General features: G+C 40.4%; 1 protein-coding gene across 1 annotated transcript in view; it reads right to left on the bottom strand.

Annotated features, from left to right (window-relative positions):
* Positions 1-1024: 1024 nt before the first annotated feature.
* Positions 1025-17607, bottom strand: part of NSMAF (neutral sphingomyelinase activation associated factor) — a 69890-nt gene continuing 53307 nt past the window's right edge. The window contains exons 20-31 of the mRNA XM_063450414.1: positions 16833-16875; positions 13849-14012; positions 13329-13437; positions 9696-9754; positions 9443-9510; positions 8101-8168; positions 7130-7253; positions 6848-6931; positions 6172-6322; positions 5706-5808; positions 2958-3067; positions 1025-1277 (exon numbers count right to left, since the gene is read on the bottom strand). Coding sequence (XP_063306484.1) covers positions 1183-1277; positions 2958-3067; positions 5706-5808; positions 6172-6322; positions 6848-6931; positions 7130-7253; positions 8101-8168; positions 9443-9510; positions 9696-9754; positions 13329-13437; positions 13849-14012; positions 16833-16875 — 1178 coding nt within the window. The 3' untranslated portion in view covers positions 1025-1182. The remainder of the gene's footprint in view (positions 1278-2957; positions 3068-5705; positions 5809-6171; positions 6323-6847; positions 6932-7129; positions 7254-8100; positions 8169-9442; positions 9511-9695; positions 9755-13328; positions 13438-13848; positions 14013-16832; positions 16876-17607) is intronic.

Here is a 17607-nt window from a genome sequence, read left to right as displayed (position 1 = left end):
GAGGGAAGGTGCCTGAGATCAAGGGGCACAAACGCTACCTAAGAGCCAGGCACAGCACCCTATATCTCATACGCAGGAGTTCTCCGAAAGTTGACCGGCCAAAGCACCAAACGCCCTGGAACTATTTCGCGCATGGGACCTTGTGGGCGGCCAGTCAGAACTTTAACACGGTAGGGTTTCCCCTACACTGCATGGATCTGAGCACTATTTGGAGAACTTGGGCACTCAGATCAGGGCTATTTGGGGGATGTATTATTTGTGGGGTTATTATATATTTTTATGATGTTTGGGGTATTTTTAGGTTTTGTATTTTTGTGTTTGCCTCTCTGTTTCTGGGAGAGTATTTGCTTACTGGTCTTTAATGCAATTATCTCCCAGGCACAGAGATTTGTGGGAGGGGCTTGTATTGAATGGAGACCCCATATGCTAGGGGTTGTGTATAAAAGCAGTCAACTTGACCATAATAAACCAGTTCCTTTACACCCTTCACACAGTCTGTCGTTTCTGCAGGACAGCTTAAATCACTTGGAGCTGTACCCAGGACCCTGTTCCAGGGCGGGAAGCAACAAGAGACCCCAGCCAAGCGTACGATGGAAGTGTACGATTTCTGCCTTAGCCACACATCCAGTAGTGTTAAATTATAAATGGTTTAACACTCAATGGTGGGACACTGCAAAAGTACTCCAGGCACTATTTCCAGTTCATTTAGATGAAATGGTTATAGTGCCCAAAGTGTCCCTTTAAACACTGCCCAAAAGTGCTTGCCAAAAGAGGTCTACCAGCTTAGCTGTCAAACATGCTTAAGAGTTGGGATAGACAGATCTCTTCTTCCTAACTGACTAATGTACACTTCTACAATAGTCAGTGATTTATCAAACAAACCCCACCCCACAAACTTTTACCTAGCCATTAAACATTAGATTAAAGTGTTGTGCAGGAATTTACTATAAAACTGTATTTATTGTAAAAAAAATATTTAATTACACATGAATTTATATATAAAGAGAGAAACAGGCGGTTTTATAAGAAGTATTTAAAAATGAACACAGGTTAAAAAATACAGAAGGCACTGTTCTTTGAGTAATATACATAGAAAACACTGCACATTATCAGATAAATAAAATAAAAAAAAGTTTAAAAACAGCTTCAAGTTTCAATTATGTACGTTTTAGTACAAAGAGTTCAATATTGTAATTTCCAAAATAAAATTTGTCTGTCCGCTGATCCAGTAATCATACTGTTGCAAGTTTCATTTATCCACATACTTGTTACAGCATCTAGGGAGGAAAAAAAAGAAAAGAAAAAAAAAAATTATACAAAGAACAATCAGAATGAGGTCAAACTCAAATACATAAAGCTGTAAAACACATTCAACTTGCAGAACTTACAAAATCTAACGAGACATATATAGAGAAGTTATGGTAATGGGCCAAAAATCACAAAAGGGACCCATCTCTAATATTTAAAGTTTAAACGATCTGAGTTTAACATGTAAATTTTGTAAATATTACAGCACATCTGGTGCATCTTTAAAGGGACACTAGGGCACCCAGATCACTTCAGCTAATTGAAGTGGTCTGGGTGCAGTGACCGTTTTGCACGTAGAGCTGCAATGTAAACATGTGACTGTCTAAGACAGCCACTAGAGGGCTTCCGGAATCCAAGCAAACTTTTGGTCTGTTATCTGACGCTGGACGTCCTCACGGACCTCCAGCGTCAGATTTTCCCCATAGGAAAGCATTGAATAATGCTTTCCTACGGGGAGGTCTAATGCATGCGGCTATTGCCACGCATGTGCATTTAGTCTCTCCCGGGGGAGGAGCCTGACCCAGCGCAGAGGGGCATAAGCGCTGGATTCAGGTAAGTGGATGAAGGAGGAGACCTATTAACCCTAAAGTGCCAGGAAAATGGGTTTGTTTTCCTGGCACTATAGGATCCTTTTAACCTCCTTTACTGTGGCATGAACATGACGCATTGATAGAACTGGCCAAAATCTGCCTGCAAAAATCAGACCAACTAAATTGTGTAAATTTGGTTGAACTAAATTTACAGACGGATTGTTGACATTTCTGTTAATGTTTGGTGTTTAGTTGTATTTGGCCATTATTCAGTTCTAGATTCTAGAGGCTCTGTTACAATCATAAATTGCAAAACCCGCAGACTGTAACAACACCTCTGGGGGTCCGGTGGCAAGGTGGGAGGCATGAAAAGGTAGGATATACTTACCCGAAGCGGTCCTTTGTATTAGGTCCTCTTCAGCTCCTGGCACTACTGCAAGATCCTCCCTAGAAATACTTCTTCCCTACAGCCATCACTGGTAATGGCTGGGGAAATGCTGGGCAGCTCCATCGAATGAAGGATGGCCAATCCAGAGCCAATGGAAAGGAACTGCTTGTTCCTCAGTACCATCTTTTTCTTTGTCCAGGTTTTCAGCTCTTGGCAATTTCATCTGCCAGGAACTACCATCTATCGTGAGACTACAAAATGGAATCTATTAACATCACACAATAGCGGCCTTGCTTCCATCCATTAGGATGAAAGAGGCTTCTATTGTCATTTTGTGAGAAAGTACTTCTTCCAATTGGCCTTCAGAAGTCAAGACTGCATAACAAACATATGCACACTATTTTGTTAAGTTACTTAAACAAGAATTGTGGAAAAATAAAGAAATACACGACTTTTTTTGAGTAATGGCAGATCTGTAAATATTCAAAAACTTTGAAAAGATTCCATATTTAAACTCCAACTTGAGATAGAACTTTGCGGGGGGTTTTGTTTCTTTTTACCATACTGTGTGCAATTTCAATATTTTATTTAATTCTCAAGGTAAATTTTTTTAATCATGGTGAAAAGGGATTATGCAATAAGATTCGGAAACAGTTGCCATTTTATAAAAAAAGTTAGGTTTATGCTGACTTGCTATGAAACAGACTTAGTACAAATATTTGTTTATTTACCGGAGTGTCCTTGCATTCTTTCAAGTATCTGTCCTTCCAGTAGGTCCCAAACCAACATGTCACCTGAATCGTTTCCAGAAAGAACAGTTTGCCCATTCCAGCGGAAACATCTACAAAATGAAAATATATTTATGGCTTCATTTTTGAGAAATTCTAGAGGTATGCAAATTAATCAGTTTTTATTAATACCATTAGAATACAATTTTCTTTTGCCAACATGTAAAAAATCCTGTTCAATTTCTCATCATAAAAACACACACAAAAACCTATGTCCATGGCAAAGCAGAATCCTTGTTCCACCCCTTATGATTATTACTGGGACATCCTGCCTTTGACAAATTTGCAGTTTAAAAACACATTCCACATCACTTCTCGTCTGGATACATTTCAAGTTCAAGAATCATTTATCTTCATTTCCTTTATTATTCATTTTGCGTAAATTTATTATATGCTTGCAAGCCATCTTTATGGGTTTTATTTTGTTAATTGCACCTAAATATAAAAAATGGAAACTAGGACATTGTATTACTCACGAGACTGCTATATCCGATTCCACAAATACATTTAAAAACAAAACATAGAAAGACTTTTAAACCTTTTCATGAAATTGGATTGGAAGGCTTTTATGTTGCTATAATTTACTGTAAGTTTTACCAGATAGAATTTATGTGGGTGAACCACAATATTACAGGAAATATCATGACAGATAAGACTATTTTGAACAATTTACATGTACATCTAAAATCAGCAATTAAAACCAAACACGTGTCGACCATTTTTCTGTTTCTCCTAATTTTTGCAAATTATTACTGGTAAACCCACTCCAACCCCCCCCCAACAATTTAAAGGGGGGGAGGGGGGTAACCTCAGAACAGAGCAGACACTATTTTAATCAGCTCCGCTGTTTAAATCTGCCGCTGGCTAATGCACCCAACGGGCTGCCTCCACCCAAGAGATTGCATGGGGCAGTCTTCAAGCACCAGTACATGCCTTTCATTTTGAAATATGTGCCAAATCGACAGAGGAAGGGGCCTATCATCTCTCTTGACGCCTTGAACGGACGGAGCTGCTGGGACCTGCCATGCACTTTAGCACACCGGAGACTGAGTCCACTTACCACTCCACACCGGATCAGCTCTCCACAATGGGTTGGTGCTCACAAAAGCCCCAAACAGGCACCCCACAATATAGGGGCCCTACTCCAGCGACAGGCCTACCACAAACTGGTGACCCAGGAGAGCCATGAGGCCTCAGTTAACCCTCAGCACCCCATGCCAACCACAACTCAGCCCACACCAAAGGCCCCTGAGCAGCCAGCCACAACCGTAGCAGCTCTGGCCACCAAGCAGGACATTTAAAGCCCTCCTGGCTGACTTTCGACGGACGCTGATGGCAGACATAGCAGTGATCCAAGCCAAGCTGCAGGCTGTCACTGACAGGGTCCAGGCCACGGAGGAGGACATCCTCAAAGCCAGACAACAAAGGCAGAGTATGAGAGAATCCCTCAACTCTGTGCAAAAAGTGCAACAAGAGCAAACCGTGCTCCTCGCTGCTCTAGACGACTACACCCACCGCAAGAATTTAAAAACATGCAGTGTCCCTGAGACCGTAACAGAAGAACTGCCACATTACTTGAGACGCATGGTGGCCTCGCTCTTACCACCGACACAGGCCAAAAAGTTGATGATTGATTGGGGGATTGATGGGGTATTCCGCCTACCAAAATCCCCTAGAGCTCCCATATCAGCAGTGAGCGATGTACTAGTCTGCTGCTCCCTCGCACAAGACAAGAAAGCTTTACTAACAGCCCTGCAGACCAAGACGCCCTACTTGTTTGAGGGCACAGAACAGTCATTCTACCACCACATCTCGTGGTCCACCCTGCAGTGTACCACCGGAAAATTGGGGCCTGCCTACTGAGGCCCAAAAGATAATGGCGCTCATTAGGGGACTAGCCCAATGCTAACCCCTTTCACACACAACCCCCCCCCCCCCCCCCAAGAGAAGCGAGAGCCAATACATCTACATATAGCCGTGGCCTTACCAGGGTCATTGCACTTTGGGGATCAAACGCCACACCAGGCTCGACAATCTTTAGCCACCGCTCAGAAACGTAACATATGATTTCTCCATACATCGCCCCTCATATAGCAAGGTCCATCCTTGCTGACACAGTAGTCCCAAGCATAGCACAAGCTGCGGGCACATGCCCACCTGCTAGATCTTACTCCTGGTAGCCCACAGAGCACCTCATTCTAGCTAGTTTAACCCTGCCAGGTTATAACCACACACGTCTAACCCACAATAAACAAATCATAGTACTGTTACGTTAGCTGCCAAGATGTGATGGTTTCGCTTATTTTTCACAAAAAGTAAAAAAGCGGCAACTAAACTCAAAAGTGCATGTCAAACCACCTCAACTATACTGTGTACCCAACTACTGATGCACCTCTTCCTTTTTGTATTCTGTATTCAACCCCACAATGCCTCAATAAAAGAAAAATTGACAAAGTAAAAACTATTTAAGAAGATTGCTACTTTTACATTTTTAATATAGCTTTTGTTCAACAGAATGGTTTAAAGGGACACTCCAAGCATGATAACCATTACAGCTTGCTTTAAGATCAATGTGCCAAAAAGAAAAGGGACCAATGTTTTGTGAACAGTGTAAAGTGCATTATGAACAAGTTTAACCCATTTAGAGAGCAATTGTCCAAGGAATTCATCATCATGTTTTTTCCATTTTACCTTTGCACTTCGCCAGTGGGTAAAGAGGATATTCGCATCCCAGTCTGAACGTCGATTACTTTTAAACACTCATCTTCTCCAGAGGAAAGCACATGTCTACCATCTGTAACAAACAAACCAAGAAAAATCTACTTCAAAAGATTCCAAATGTATTAATTCTTTTGGTGTGTTTTTAGTGACTGAGGTGTGTCTGGGATTCTGTTTTTTCATCACTGAGGTTGTCTTTGCACACGTACTAGGCTTTTCCTTATATACCAACAATGGCGCATAGAAAACACAGTAGTCTCTGGAGGAGTATTGCCAGACACACTCATGAGGAGTCTTGCAATATCTGGGACTCACAGATGACACAATTTTGTAGGTTTGAAATGGTGGACAATCTACCATTGTGTCAACCAAAATAAAACATACAGGGTACGTCTACCTGCACACAAAAAAAAATGCAAATTATGAAGACTGTACCTACCAGGACTGAATGCGACATCATAAATTGTTCCTCTGTGGCATGGAAGCTGATGCAAAAGAGTGGCTGTAGCCAAGTCCCAAATACTCATAATGCCTTCTTTAGTACCAGACACTAACAGAGAACCTTCTGAATTCACATGAATAGTGTTCACCTAAGAAAGAAAAAGTGGAAATCTAAGCACAGGAGACAGTCTCCATTTCATGTGGAAGCAAGCTAATGTAGTGGTTGCCATTGTAATTTTTTTTTTTTAATTCAGCTGTTCTTTATTGGCATGGATTGGAGTAATGGAAAAGCAAATTCTATAAAAATCTGCTGGCTCATCTTGTAAACAGAGGACTCGCAAAAAAAAAAAAAAGTAAACACTTGGGAATACCGGTTATAAGACTCTTATTAATTCTGGATTGTCATAAGTTTCTGGTTGTAAAAATGGCTGCTGAATAAAATCACATGTAAGTGTATTGTAATCTATGTGGTTAAATTAATTTTATACCATATACACATACACAGAATTTAGCACTGGACTGAGCAAAAAAAAAAGTCAGAATATTTCAAAATATGGAAAGACTTACTGGTGCAAGGCAAAAATAATCAGAACTGTTATTATTAAAAACAAAACAAAAAAAAAAAAAAAAAATCACACAAAATCACACAAAAAAAGTAAGAAAAAAAAACTTACACCTGCGTCATGCTCAAATTCACCCATTAATTCAAAACTGTTTTTTCTTGTTCCGCACACACTCTCAGGATCACAATTCCACAACTAAACAATGAAAAATAATATTGTTAGATAACGAAAGTAGAAAAAGGATTAAATAATGGTCAACCCTAAAAATAGCTGTAGACGTTAAAACTAAATGACAGTTTTTCGGTTTTGTATTCTATTTAAAGTCGACTTAAAGGAGACTAAGAGAGTTATGCTTACATTTTCTTAGTTATTGTAATGTCCACACACACTCACCTTCACAGTAGAATCCCAAGAAGCCGTGCAAAGTCGATTATTACTCCAGTGGATTTTACTAACAGCATCATCATGCCCCATTAAGGTGTCTTGTTTTCTTCCAAATGCCACAGAATAAAAATATCTGCAAAGAGGGAATAAAATCAATAATAGATATACATACAAGAATACCAATATTCTGGGGTGATTCCAGATGGTTATCGGATATATTCCTTCACCACTTAATTTTTTGGTTGCTTGTTTTTGGTGGGACAGCTGTGGATATCACAAGTGCTACCTTTCTGACTTGATTGTTGGCTGCCAGCAAGCAATAGTCAATCAGGTACAGGGCCTCTTAATTTAAAGAGGACTTCTGGCTGTTCTGGGTCCTTTTGTGGTTCCAGAATCCTAATGATATTTTTGTCCTGATCTGGTTTTATTTTTTTGTGACCAGGCTTATCCTTTGACAATTCTCGATCTCCTCTATTTGTGTATCAGATCTGAATTGTTCGATGAACAATCCAGATCCGGTATGCAAACAAGGTAGTCGATCTGTTCCAGTCCATAATCCTGACTTTGGTCTGTTTTAATAAGTTTGCTGCTTTAACAGCCTGTATTTTGTCCGGTGACACCGTTTTGTTTATTTCTTGTGTTCCTTTCTGGCCCCCCCCCCCAAAAAAATAAATAAAAATAAAATATAATTTAGCCCAGTGTTTTCCTAGTTCCTACTTCAAGTTAAGCCTGGCCACTCTAGGATCCAGTAATACGCCTCCATCACGGTCTTTCCTTATGTTCAGTCACTGCCTCGGACCTTGCTGAAAATTCTCTGGCTAGCACAGAGTTTTATTTGGGTTTGTGAAATCATTATGCATTAAGTAGCATAGACTTCTGGTAGTCGTCTCTACAAACCACGGTGAAGAGTTCAGGGAATGCATACAGGCATGTTTATCTGATAAGTTTACATTAAACCACCCATAGGGTTTCATACTTACACATTGTTATCCCAGGAGGAACACAGAACAGTTTTATCTCCAGGCAAAATAATACAGGATGACAACGCCTAGTGATAAAAAGGGAGTATAATTACAACACTATAAACGTAAACGCATACAAATTTCCACTTTACGAAGTGTGTAGTAAATAGTCAAAAAAAAAAAAATCACTGTAATCTGGAAAAAGAAAGCACTGACATGTTAAGTAATAAGTAAATTCTCAAATGACACTTGTGAATGTCTTTTAGCTGAAATAAGATTTAAGCTGGGGAACAGCAACAGGGAACTTTAAATTTGTCATAATGTCTACAAAAGTCATACAAAAAAAATAAATAAAAAAAAAAAAAAAAAAAAAAAGAGATAAGCATGTCCTACAGTAGAGAGTCAAACCATATTCAGGCACTTTCATATGTGCCTGATTTCCATGGTCCTACCCAAATTAAATCACCGTTTACATATATTTTTAACTTCCCTTCTCGTGCGTTTTTAAACAAAGTGATTTGACGTCTAATTGATAGAGAATTCTCTGTATAAAAGAGTTCCAGTGTGTCTGTTAAAGGGTGACAGCACCCTGGGAATTGGTGTCTGCTCAACAAATAGAGCCTATGGGAAAGGCTTTTCATTAAAGGGACACTCCAGGCACCCAGACTAATTGAAGTGGTCTGGGTGCTGTGCCCCTATTGCTTACATTGCAGCTCTAAGTCTGCCCTCAGTGGCTGTCAACCCCTTCAGCGACATGGGATGGAGGCACTGCAGGATCCTGTAGTGCCAGGAAAATGGGTTTGTTTTCCTGGCACTGGAGAGTCCCTATAGGGGAGTATTAACTTTTTTTTTTTTTATATTATATTTAAGATGTATTACACTTTTTGCTTCGCTCCTAGTTTTTATACCCACAACAAAGTGAAACAAGAAGGTCTCTGAAAGGAGGGAGTTCCCAGGTGTTAAAGGCTCTACAGGCTTTCATTATCGAGGGGATACAAGTTGGAAATTTATCAATATTCCATACTATATCTCATTTCTAAATACAGATTGTCTGCACTATAATGTATTCAATTTCTATTTTTGAGGTTCTCTGCGAATTACAAGAACACCTGAAAATATTAACTTTTCCCATTGCCAAACACGTTTGTTAATTAAGCAAACAACATTTTGTGTGTGATCAGTTCACCCATTGGAATGGTTGATTTTTAAACTGTTGTGTTCTAGTAGGCACTTTGGTTTTTAAACACTTATAAAGCACTTTATTGAACTAATTTCACAAGTCACTTATTTGCCAGGTATTATTATACACTTGTGTTATTGAAGCGCTCCACTTTTTCTACTTTACTTCAATAATTCTTACCATGTTTGAGAATGAAATACTTCTTTGAAGAGCCATTTGACTTGTAGAGAACATTTTCAAAGTGGAGTCTGCAACATATTGTTATAGAAATAAGATCAATCTATGCCAAACAAAAACACACAAACTGTCCAAAATTTCCACGTGCAAGTAATGTGGACAAGGTAGGATGACAATCAGACTATTTCCCAATGAAAATCAATAAAATGTAAAAAAACAAAAACAAAACTTAAATATAATGGAGTATCAGACTAACCTTGAGATGTTGTAAACACTGAAGCTCCATTTGAAGACACACTAATGCTAGTAATCGTCCTGTTTAAATATAAATAAAAAAAACATAAATTTAGATAACAGCACAGTGTTACATGGTACCGCTCATGTGTCCTATGTAATGCTCTTTTGAAGTGGCATAAAATGTTATCTAAACATTACTAGTAAGCGTATAGATTTTGAAAAAAAACATTAATACAAAAAACCAAACACGCCTAGACTCATGCCAAAGAATTGACTGGATAATTGAAGGGAGAGCAGAAAGGATCTCCCATGGGCAGTCCTTCCAGCCTCCACACATAGCGACCACAGCATATGTGCAGTGGTTGGTATGATAACGTCCTACTTGAAGCTGCCATTGCAGTGCCAGCTAGGGAGTATATGAAGGGAGTGACCAACGTCACTCTAAGACTTTGTTATGCTGGCAATGAAGCCACGGTGTCTGTATCATGGGACAGGTTTGCTCTGCTCGGGAAAGCATCTCTAAGCATGGCACATAACAGAAGTGTCTTGGAGGAGTGAAAGGCAGGCCGGAGTGTTACTAGAAATCTAACAGTAACACCCATGAAGCGGAAGACAAGACGGCGAAGGAACTGAGGTGTGTATATTGGATATTTTACATTGAATATCAGACATATCATGTATTCAATGTATCTAGGGATGATTTAAGGAAAGTAAACATTTACATCACAAGTTAAAACAGAATATTACATTTATATTACATTCTTTGGAAATTACACCCTTCAATAAAACCCTGAAAATCACCTACTAGTTTATGCCAACACTTTTCATACGATGCTCTATTTTCTTTAAAAATGTATAATGAAGGTTTAGTAAGCGATGTCACACTACAGTTCAGTTCAGGCATCGCCACAATACAAGTGAGAAGAACAAATACATTGCTTCTGTTACTTTTCCAAGGACTATGTTCAGTGCCAGAAAAAAACAAGAAATAAATATGAAAATCATGTGGATTTCAACATTTAAGTATTTCATACCACAAAAACATTTACTAAATAGCTTGACAAAGTGGGTTAGAAACATCCAGGGGAACTGACCGTACCATATTAAAGCGGCACGGTCATGGCTGAATCCAGTTTTTGTTTTTTTACCCCTCCTCTTGACTGCACTACATCTAATTTTATTTAGCCACAGGCTGCTCACTGTTTATTAGACATACCCCTACTCGCAATATAGCGAGTAGGGGCAGATTACTAATACTAAGAATTTTTTTTTTTTAAATACTTTATTTAAGGATAAAGCACTTGATAAATACAGAGGTATACAGTTGACATGGCACAATGTTACAGTCATATTTATGCAGTTTTAATTTTTGGTGTTGACCTCTGTGCCAGATGTCCCTGTCCTAGGTACACCCTTGTTTCGCTTTGTCTATGAACCCTGTGTTTGCGGTGTATTTACAATTTTATGGTGCCATTCTACCCGTAAACTCTTATGTTCTATCTATGTAACGTGGCTGGTCGCCCGTGTTTATGGAAACTTGTCTGTACGTCTGCTTCTCTGGTTAGGCCCCAGGCCTCCGTCTCCAACGGGCAGGGACGGGTCTTGTATGCCCATAAACCCGACATTTGGCGTTGGCCCATGTGCCTAGTTTTCACCAGAGCGGCAGGTAAGAGAGAGTGAGAAAATATAAAAAAGAGGAAATATATTTTCTCCTTAGTCGAAGATTAACTAAACGTTAAATCTATGATTAGGAAAAAATGGTCAGAATGGGTGGTACCAGCTCCACCCAGTTGGGCATGAACCCTTTAGTTGTAAGAGTAGAAAAACACACAAGATACTCGGATGTTATCCCCTTAAGAGAAAAAGGGGGAAAACTACCAAGCAAGCTGGTAAAAATACAGATGTAGGTACACATAGATGTTGAGCCAAATAAATCTTAGAATCTGGAGCCCAGTAGACAGGAAAGAATAGTAGATAAAAGGGGATAAATTGCAGAGCAATGCTAAATATAATCGATACTGTGCATAAAAAGTATCTCTAGATCCACTGAAAACATAAAGACTTTATTAACCTGTTAAAGAAAAAGAGATACAGTAGCAACTATGTATCGATAAGCAAGCTCTCCGATTCCTCTAATTACCTATAATGTCTACCCTTGGTATGTAAAGCGAATCCATTGTTGTAAGTGCTATTACCAAGGGAGTTATAGGTGGAGGTCCCCTAAACAGCGTAATTGCTTCAAAAGTCCCTGTGTGACAAGTCAATTGCAAGATATAACATTCAATATGTACTCAGTGTCCAGTCTTGAAGGATGTTAGACCCAATCTTAAATATAGCCAGGAAATAAACAGTGATAGGAAGTGTCTAAATAGACAGAGAGAGATACAGTAGGATCAGGGTAAAAACTGACAAAGTCAAAATCTGACGAAAGTAAATAATCTCCTATGCAGTTTCTATTTCCCTTGCTTCTGCTAATAAACACCTTCATGGGTGTTCTGCACTAGGTCATTAAGCTAAATGCTGTTAGCCTGTCATATAGAGTTGGACTCCAGAGAAAATCATTCAAGGAAATAGTAACGAAAGTTAGTGAGAAATCATAACCAAAAATGTGAAGAGGAAAAGGAGGATTCCCTCAGTGCATCGTGAGCGGTGCTTAGTGCAGTGTCAAAGTGCTGTGACTCGGGAATCCCCCCCAAAAGATGATCCAACGCGCGTTTCAGAGTAAGCAACTCCTTCGTCAGGGACCAGAGAGAGTGAGAAATGAAGTAAGAAGAAGAGAAGGATCAAACCGAACAAAAGTCCAGAATTTCATCCTAACACGAATGGACTAACTGCTCTCATTCTGTTTGGTAGAAATGTAAAAAATTTAGTAGTTTTGCCGGCATTCGGGAATACGGAAAGGAGGCATCGCGAGAACACGGAGGAAAGGTGAGGCATCGCGAGAACACTTTGTCTTATGTTTTAAAGAAAACTGGCACATTACAGACAGGAAGAAATAAAGAACAGATCCTGGGAGAGGGAAAGTTTGGCATGACAGTGCCACTTTAAGAACCAGCCATTTTGGCTAGATACAGCTTTTATGATCCTAAAGGGATCCTCTAGTGCCAGGAAAACAAACCCGTTTTCCTGGCACTATAGGCTCCTGTAGTGCCACCCTTCCTCATCTCTCCCCCCCCCCCTTTCAGCCACTCACATGAAACCAGCGCCGATGTCTCTCAGCCGACAGGGGAGAACCTAATGAACATGCGCAGTAATGGCTGTGCACGCATTAGACCTCCCCATAAGAAAGCATTATTCAATGCTTTCCTATGTTAAAAAACTGACACTTTAGGTCGGTGAGGACGTCCAGTGTCAGATAACGGACCAAAAGTCCATTTAGATTTAGGAAGCCCTCTAGTGGCTGTCTGTGAGACAGCCACAGAGGGTAGACTTAGAGCTGCAATGTAAACATTGCAGTTCTCTGGAAATGCAATGTTTTACATTGCAGCATTAAGTGAAAAAGGGTCACAGCACCCAGACCACTTCAATTAGCCGAAGTGGTCTGGGTGCCTACAGTGTGCCTTTAACTTGGTTAGATAAAATTAGATCTGTGTTCATGCAACATTATAGGACTAACCGTGCCAGTTCAAGGAACATTAATACAAATACATACTCTTTGTGCAACTTCTGCCCGTTTTCTTTCTGAAACTTTGTGATGTTGTTCCATGCAAGGGATTTGCTTTCTTCTGTGAGATCCTCAAAGCACTCTTCATTAATAGAAGCTACAAGGAAAAGCAGTATAGCACTTCAAGAAAATACATGCGCACACACATTAAGGCTATCAAGAAATTACGGTGCAACATTACATCGCAGATAAGGCTTTAACTGGACTGACATGGTCTTACAAGGAACTTTGGCACGGTAGTGGTTATGGTGCCAGGAGTAAAACTATTTTGACTTCTTCGCTGAAGTCTGCCCGGTGCTGCTCCACACCTCCACTCCATATCTTCATTTGGAAAAGATGGCCATTTTGACAGTTAATAGTTTCATAGATCATTCAGTTATTTTAGACCGGTTTGCTTACAACAAGACATGACCAAACATGGCAGCAAAGAATAACCGTTTGCAATATGGGTTAAGAGCTAGATAAAAATCACAGTATAGATCATTCAGAGTCAGCAATGTATGTTTACCTGGAGATTCAACTAAAGAGATATTCTGACTGGATGAACGGGAAACACTTCTTGACTTGGCAAAAATTCTCTTTGGATGAGGTTTACTAAACAGCTGCTTTGGTGTTTGACCAAACTCCAAAATTTGTGTTAACAAAGCGATTTTATGATCAGGATCCTCAATTCTTAAAACAAAATACATTGATAAAGGTTACTTTAAATAATGCATTGCAATTTAAAATTCACACAACACAAAAACGGTTACAGGTTAGGTATTAGAAGTACTGTTTAAACAGATTATTATTATCATTATTATTTTACAGACATGTAAAACATTAAGGTTTTTTTGTTTTTGTTTTTAAGGTACCGTATATACTCGAGTATAAGCCAACCCGAATATAAGCCGAGGCCCCTAATTTTACCCCAAAAAACTGGGAAAACTTATTGACTCGAGTATAAGACTAGGGTGGGAAATGCAGCAGCTACTGGTAAATCTCTAAATAAAATTAGATCCTAAAAAAATTATATTAATTGAATATTTATTTACAGTGTGTGTGTGTGTGTGTATACATGAGTGCAGTGTGTGTGTGTGTGTGTGTGTGTGTGTGTGTATACATGAGTGCAGTGTGTGTGTGTGTGTGTGTGTGTGTGTGTGTGTGTGTGTATACATGAGTGCAGTGTGTGTGTGTGTGTGTATGAGTGCAGTGTGTGTGTGTGTGTATGAGTGCAGTGTGTGTGTGTGTGTGTGTGTGTGTATGAGTGCAGTGTGTGTGTGTGTGTGTGTGTGTGTGTGTGTGTATGAGTGCAGTGTGTGTGTGTGTGTGTGTGTGTGTGTGTATGAGTGCAGTGTGTGTGTGCGTGTGTGTGTGTGTATGAGTGCAGTGTGTGTGTGTGTATGAGTGCAGTGCGTGTGTGCGTGTGTGTGTGTGTATGAGTGCAGTGCGTGTGTGTGCGTGTGTGTGTATGAGTGCAGTGTGTGTGTGCGTGTGTGTGTATGAGTGCAGTGTGTGTGTGCGTGTGTGTGTATGAGTGCAGTGTGTGTGTGCGTGTGTGTGTATGAGTGCAGTGTGTGTGTGCGTGTGTGTGTATGAGTGCAGTGTGTGTGTGCGTGTGTGTGTATGAGTGCAGTGTGTGTGTGCGTGTGTGTGTATGAGTGCAGTGTGTGTGTGCGTGTGTGTGTATGAGTGCAGTGTGTGTGTGCGTGTGTGTGTATGAGTGCAGTGTGTGTGTGCGTGTGTGTGTATGAGTGCAGTGTGTGTGTGTGTGTGTGTGTGTGTGTGTGTGTATGTATGAGTGCAGTGTGTGTGTGTGTGTGTGTGTGTGTGTGTGTGTATGTATGAGTGCAGTGTGTGTGTGTGTGTGTGTGTGTGTGTGTGTATGTATGAGTGCAGTGTGTGTGTGTGTGTGTGTGTATGTATGAGTGCAGTGTGTGTGTGTGTGTGTGTGTGTGTGTGTGTATGTATGAGTGCAGTGTGTGTGTGTGTGTGTGTGTGTGTGTATGTATGAGTGCAGTGTGTGTGTGTGTGTGTGTGTATGTATGAGTGCAGTGTGTGTGTGTGTGTGTGTGTGTGTGTGTGTGTGTGTGTGTGTGTGTGTATGAGTGCAGTGTGTGTGTGTGTGTGTGTGTGTGTGTATGTATGAGTGCAGTGTGCGTGCGTGTGTGTGTGTGTGTGCGTGCGTATGAGTGCAGTGTGTGCGTGCGTATGAGTGCAGTGTGTGCGTGCGTATGAGTGCAGTGTGTGCGTGCGTATGAGTGCAGTGTGTGCGTGCGTATGAGTGCAGTGTGTGCGTGCGTATGAGTGCAGTGTGTGCGTGCGTATGAGTGCAGTGTGTGCGTGCGTATGAGTGCAGTGTGTGCGTGCGTATGAGTGCAGTGTGTGCGTGCGTATGAGTGCAGTGTGTGCGTGCGTATGAGTGCAGTGTGTGCGTGCGTATGAGTGCAGTGTGTGCGTGCGTATGAGTGCAGTGTGTGCGTGCGTATGAGTGCAGTGTGTGCGTGCGTATGAGTGCAGTGTGTGCGTGCGTATGAGTGCAGTGTGTGTGTGCGTATGAGTGCAGTGTGTGTGTGCGTATGAGTGCAGTGTGTGTGTGCGTATGAGTGCAGTGTGTGTGTGCGTATGAGTGCAGTGTGTGTGCGTATGAGTGCAGTGTGTGTGCGTATGAGTGCAGTGTGTGTATGAGTGCAGTGTGTGTATGAGTGCAGTGTGTGTATGAGTGCAGTGTTTGCAGAGGCTTGGTGGGGGTGGGCATTTTTATAATTTATTTTATTATTTTAATACTAATTTTTTTGTTATATTAACTTTTTTTTAATTATTATTATTTTGTATTATTTTTTTTTAATAATTTTTCATTATTATTATTAATATTTGTATTATTATTTTCGTCCCCCCTCCCTGCTTGCTAGATGGCCAGGGAGGGGGCTATTACTCCCTGGTGGTCCAGCATTGGTAGTTTAGTGGGTGGGAGAGGGGGCTGGCAGAGCTGTAACTTACCTGTCCTGCAGCTCCTGTCAGCTTCCTCCTCCTCTGTGCCGTCCGGTCAGCTCTTCTGTCAGCTCACACTGTAAGTCTCGCGAGAGCCGTGGCTCTCGCGAGACTTACACTGGGAGCTGACCGAGGTGCTGAACGGACGGCGCGGAGGAGGAGGGAGCTGACAGGAGCTGCAGGACAGGTAAGTAACGCTCTCTCACAGCCCCCAGTCTGTATTATGGCAATGCAAATTGCCATAATACAGACTATTGACTCGAGTATAAGCAGAGTTCCGTTTTTTCAGCACAAAAAATGTGCTGAAAAACTCTGCTTATACTCGAGTATAAGGTAAATGCGCAACTGCAGACCTTTGAATGAGAAGGTTGCATATAAATGCTGTAAATTTGACTGTCGTAGAGTGTTTTTTTTTTTGTCGTCTTTTTTGTATTTATGGTGTTCAGTGCCCCGGATGTGTCTTTTGTATGGAAAAACAAATAAAGAAGTTTAAATAAAACTAAAAAAGTTAAGATTGCATACCTGTTAAAGTCAATTTCACCTTCATACGTTACTGGATGAAACACTAAGAAGAAAAAACAAACAAGGATTATCACCAACATATGAAAAACAAAGCAAGACAAAAAGGAAAATGCTCATGTCTGTATATATAGAATAAATGAATTAAAATTGGTCATCCTCTTAATGTACTTTAAAAAAACCTATACATGAACAATATTTTACTGCTCTACCCATCATTTCAGATTGGATGAGTAAACAAACCAGCGTCTGGTTGAAGTGGATGTTCTGAGAGAATCAGTCTACAATTTTGCTTAATATAGGTTTGCATATAACACAAATGTTGAGTAGAAGCCACTTTGTAGTGTCCACCCCCAAAAAACAAAAAAACAAAACACAGACAAAAAAAAAAACCCCACAAACCCCCCCAATTTTTTTTATCATGTACATACCGGCAAAAGATTGTGGTGACAGACAATAATATTAGTATTTCTAATTAGTAATCAGAGAAAGCACTATTGCAGAGAAAAAGTGATCTGTAGCAGGTTTATCTGCAAGCTACAACCTTGTCTGAGCTGACCTGGCCAAATAAACGCCATCTGTGAAGATGATTTCCCTACACTGAGAATATCAATCTTTAAAGGAAGGCTACACTGGTCAATTGAGAATATATGAGCTGTGTGAGAATATGGCTAATTAGCACCTATTGTACTTAGAACGTTTCACGTGCAACTGTCAAAAATTACCTACTAAGCCCTCAGTGAATACTTTTCTATCAACCTGCTTCGTACCCCTACTT

This window comes from Pelobates fuscus, chromosome 4 (assembly GCF_036172605.1).
Source record: "Pelobates fuscus isolate aPelFus1 chromosome 4, aPelFus1.pri, whole genome shotgun sequence".
NCBI classification, from domain to species: Eukaryota; Metazoa; Chordata; class Amphibia; order Anura; family Pelobatidae; genus Pelobates; species Pelobates fuscus.
The sequence above is the reverse complement of the archived record's forward strand: the minus strand, read 5'-3'. Positions and strand labels throughout refer to the sequence as shown.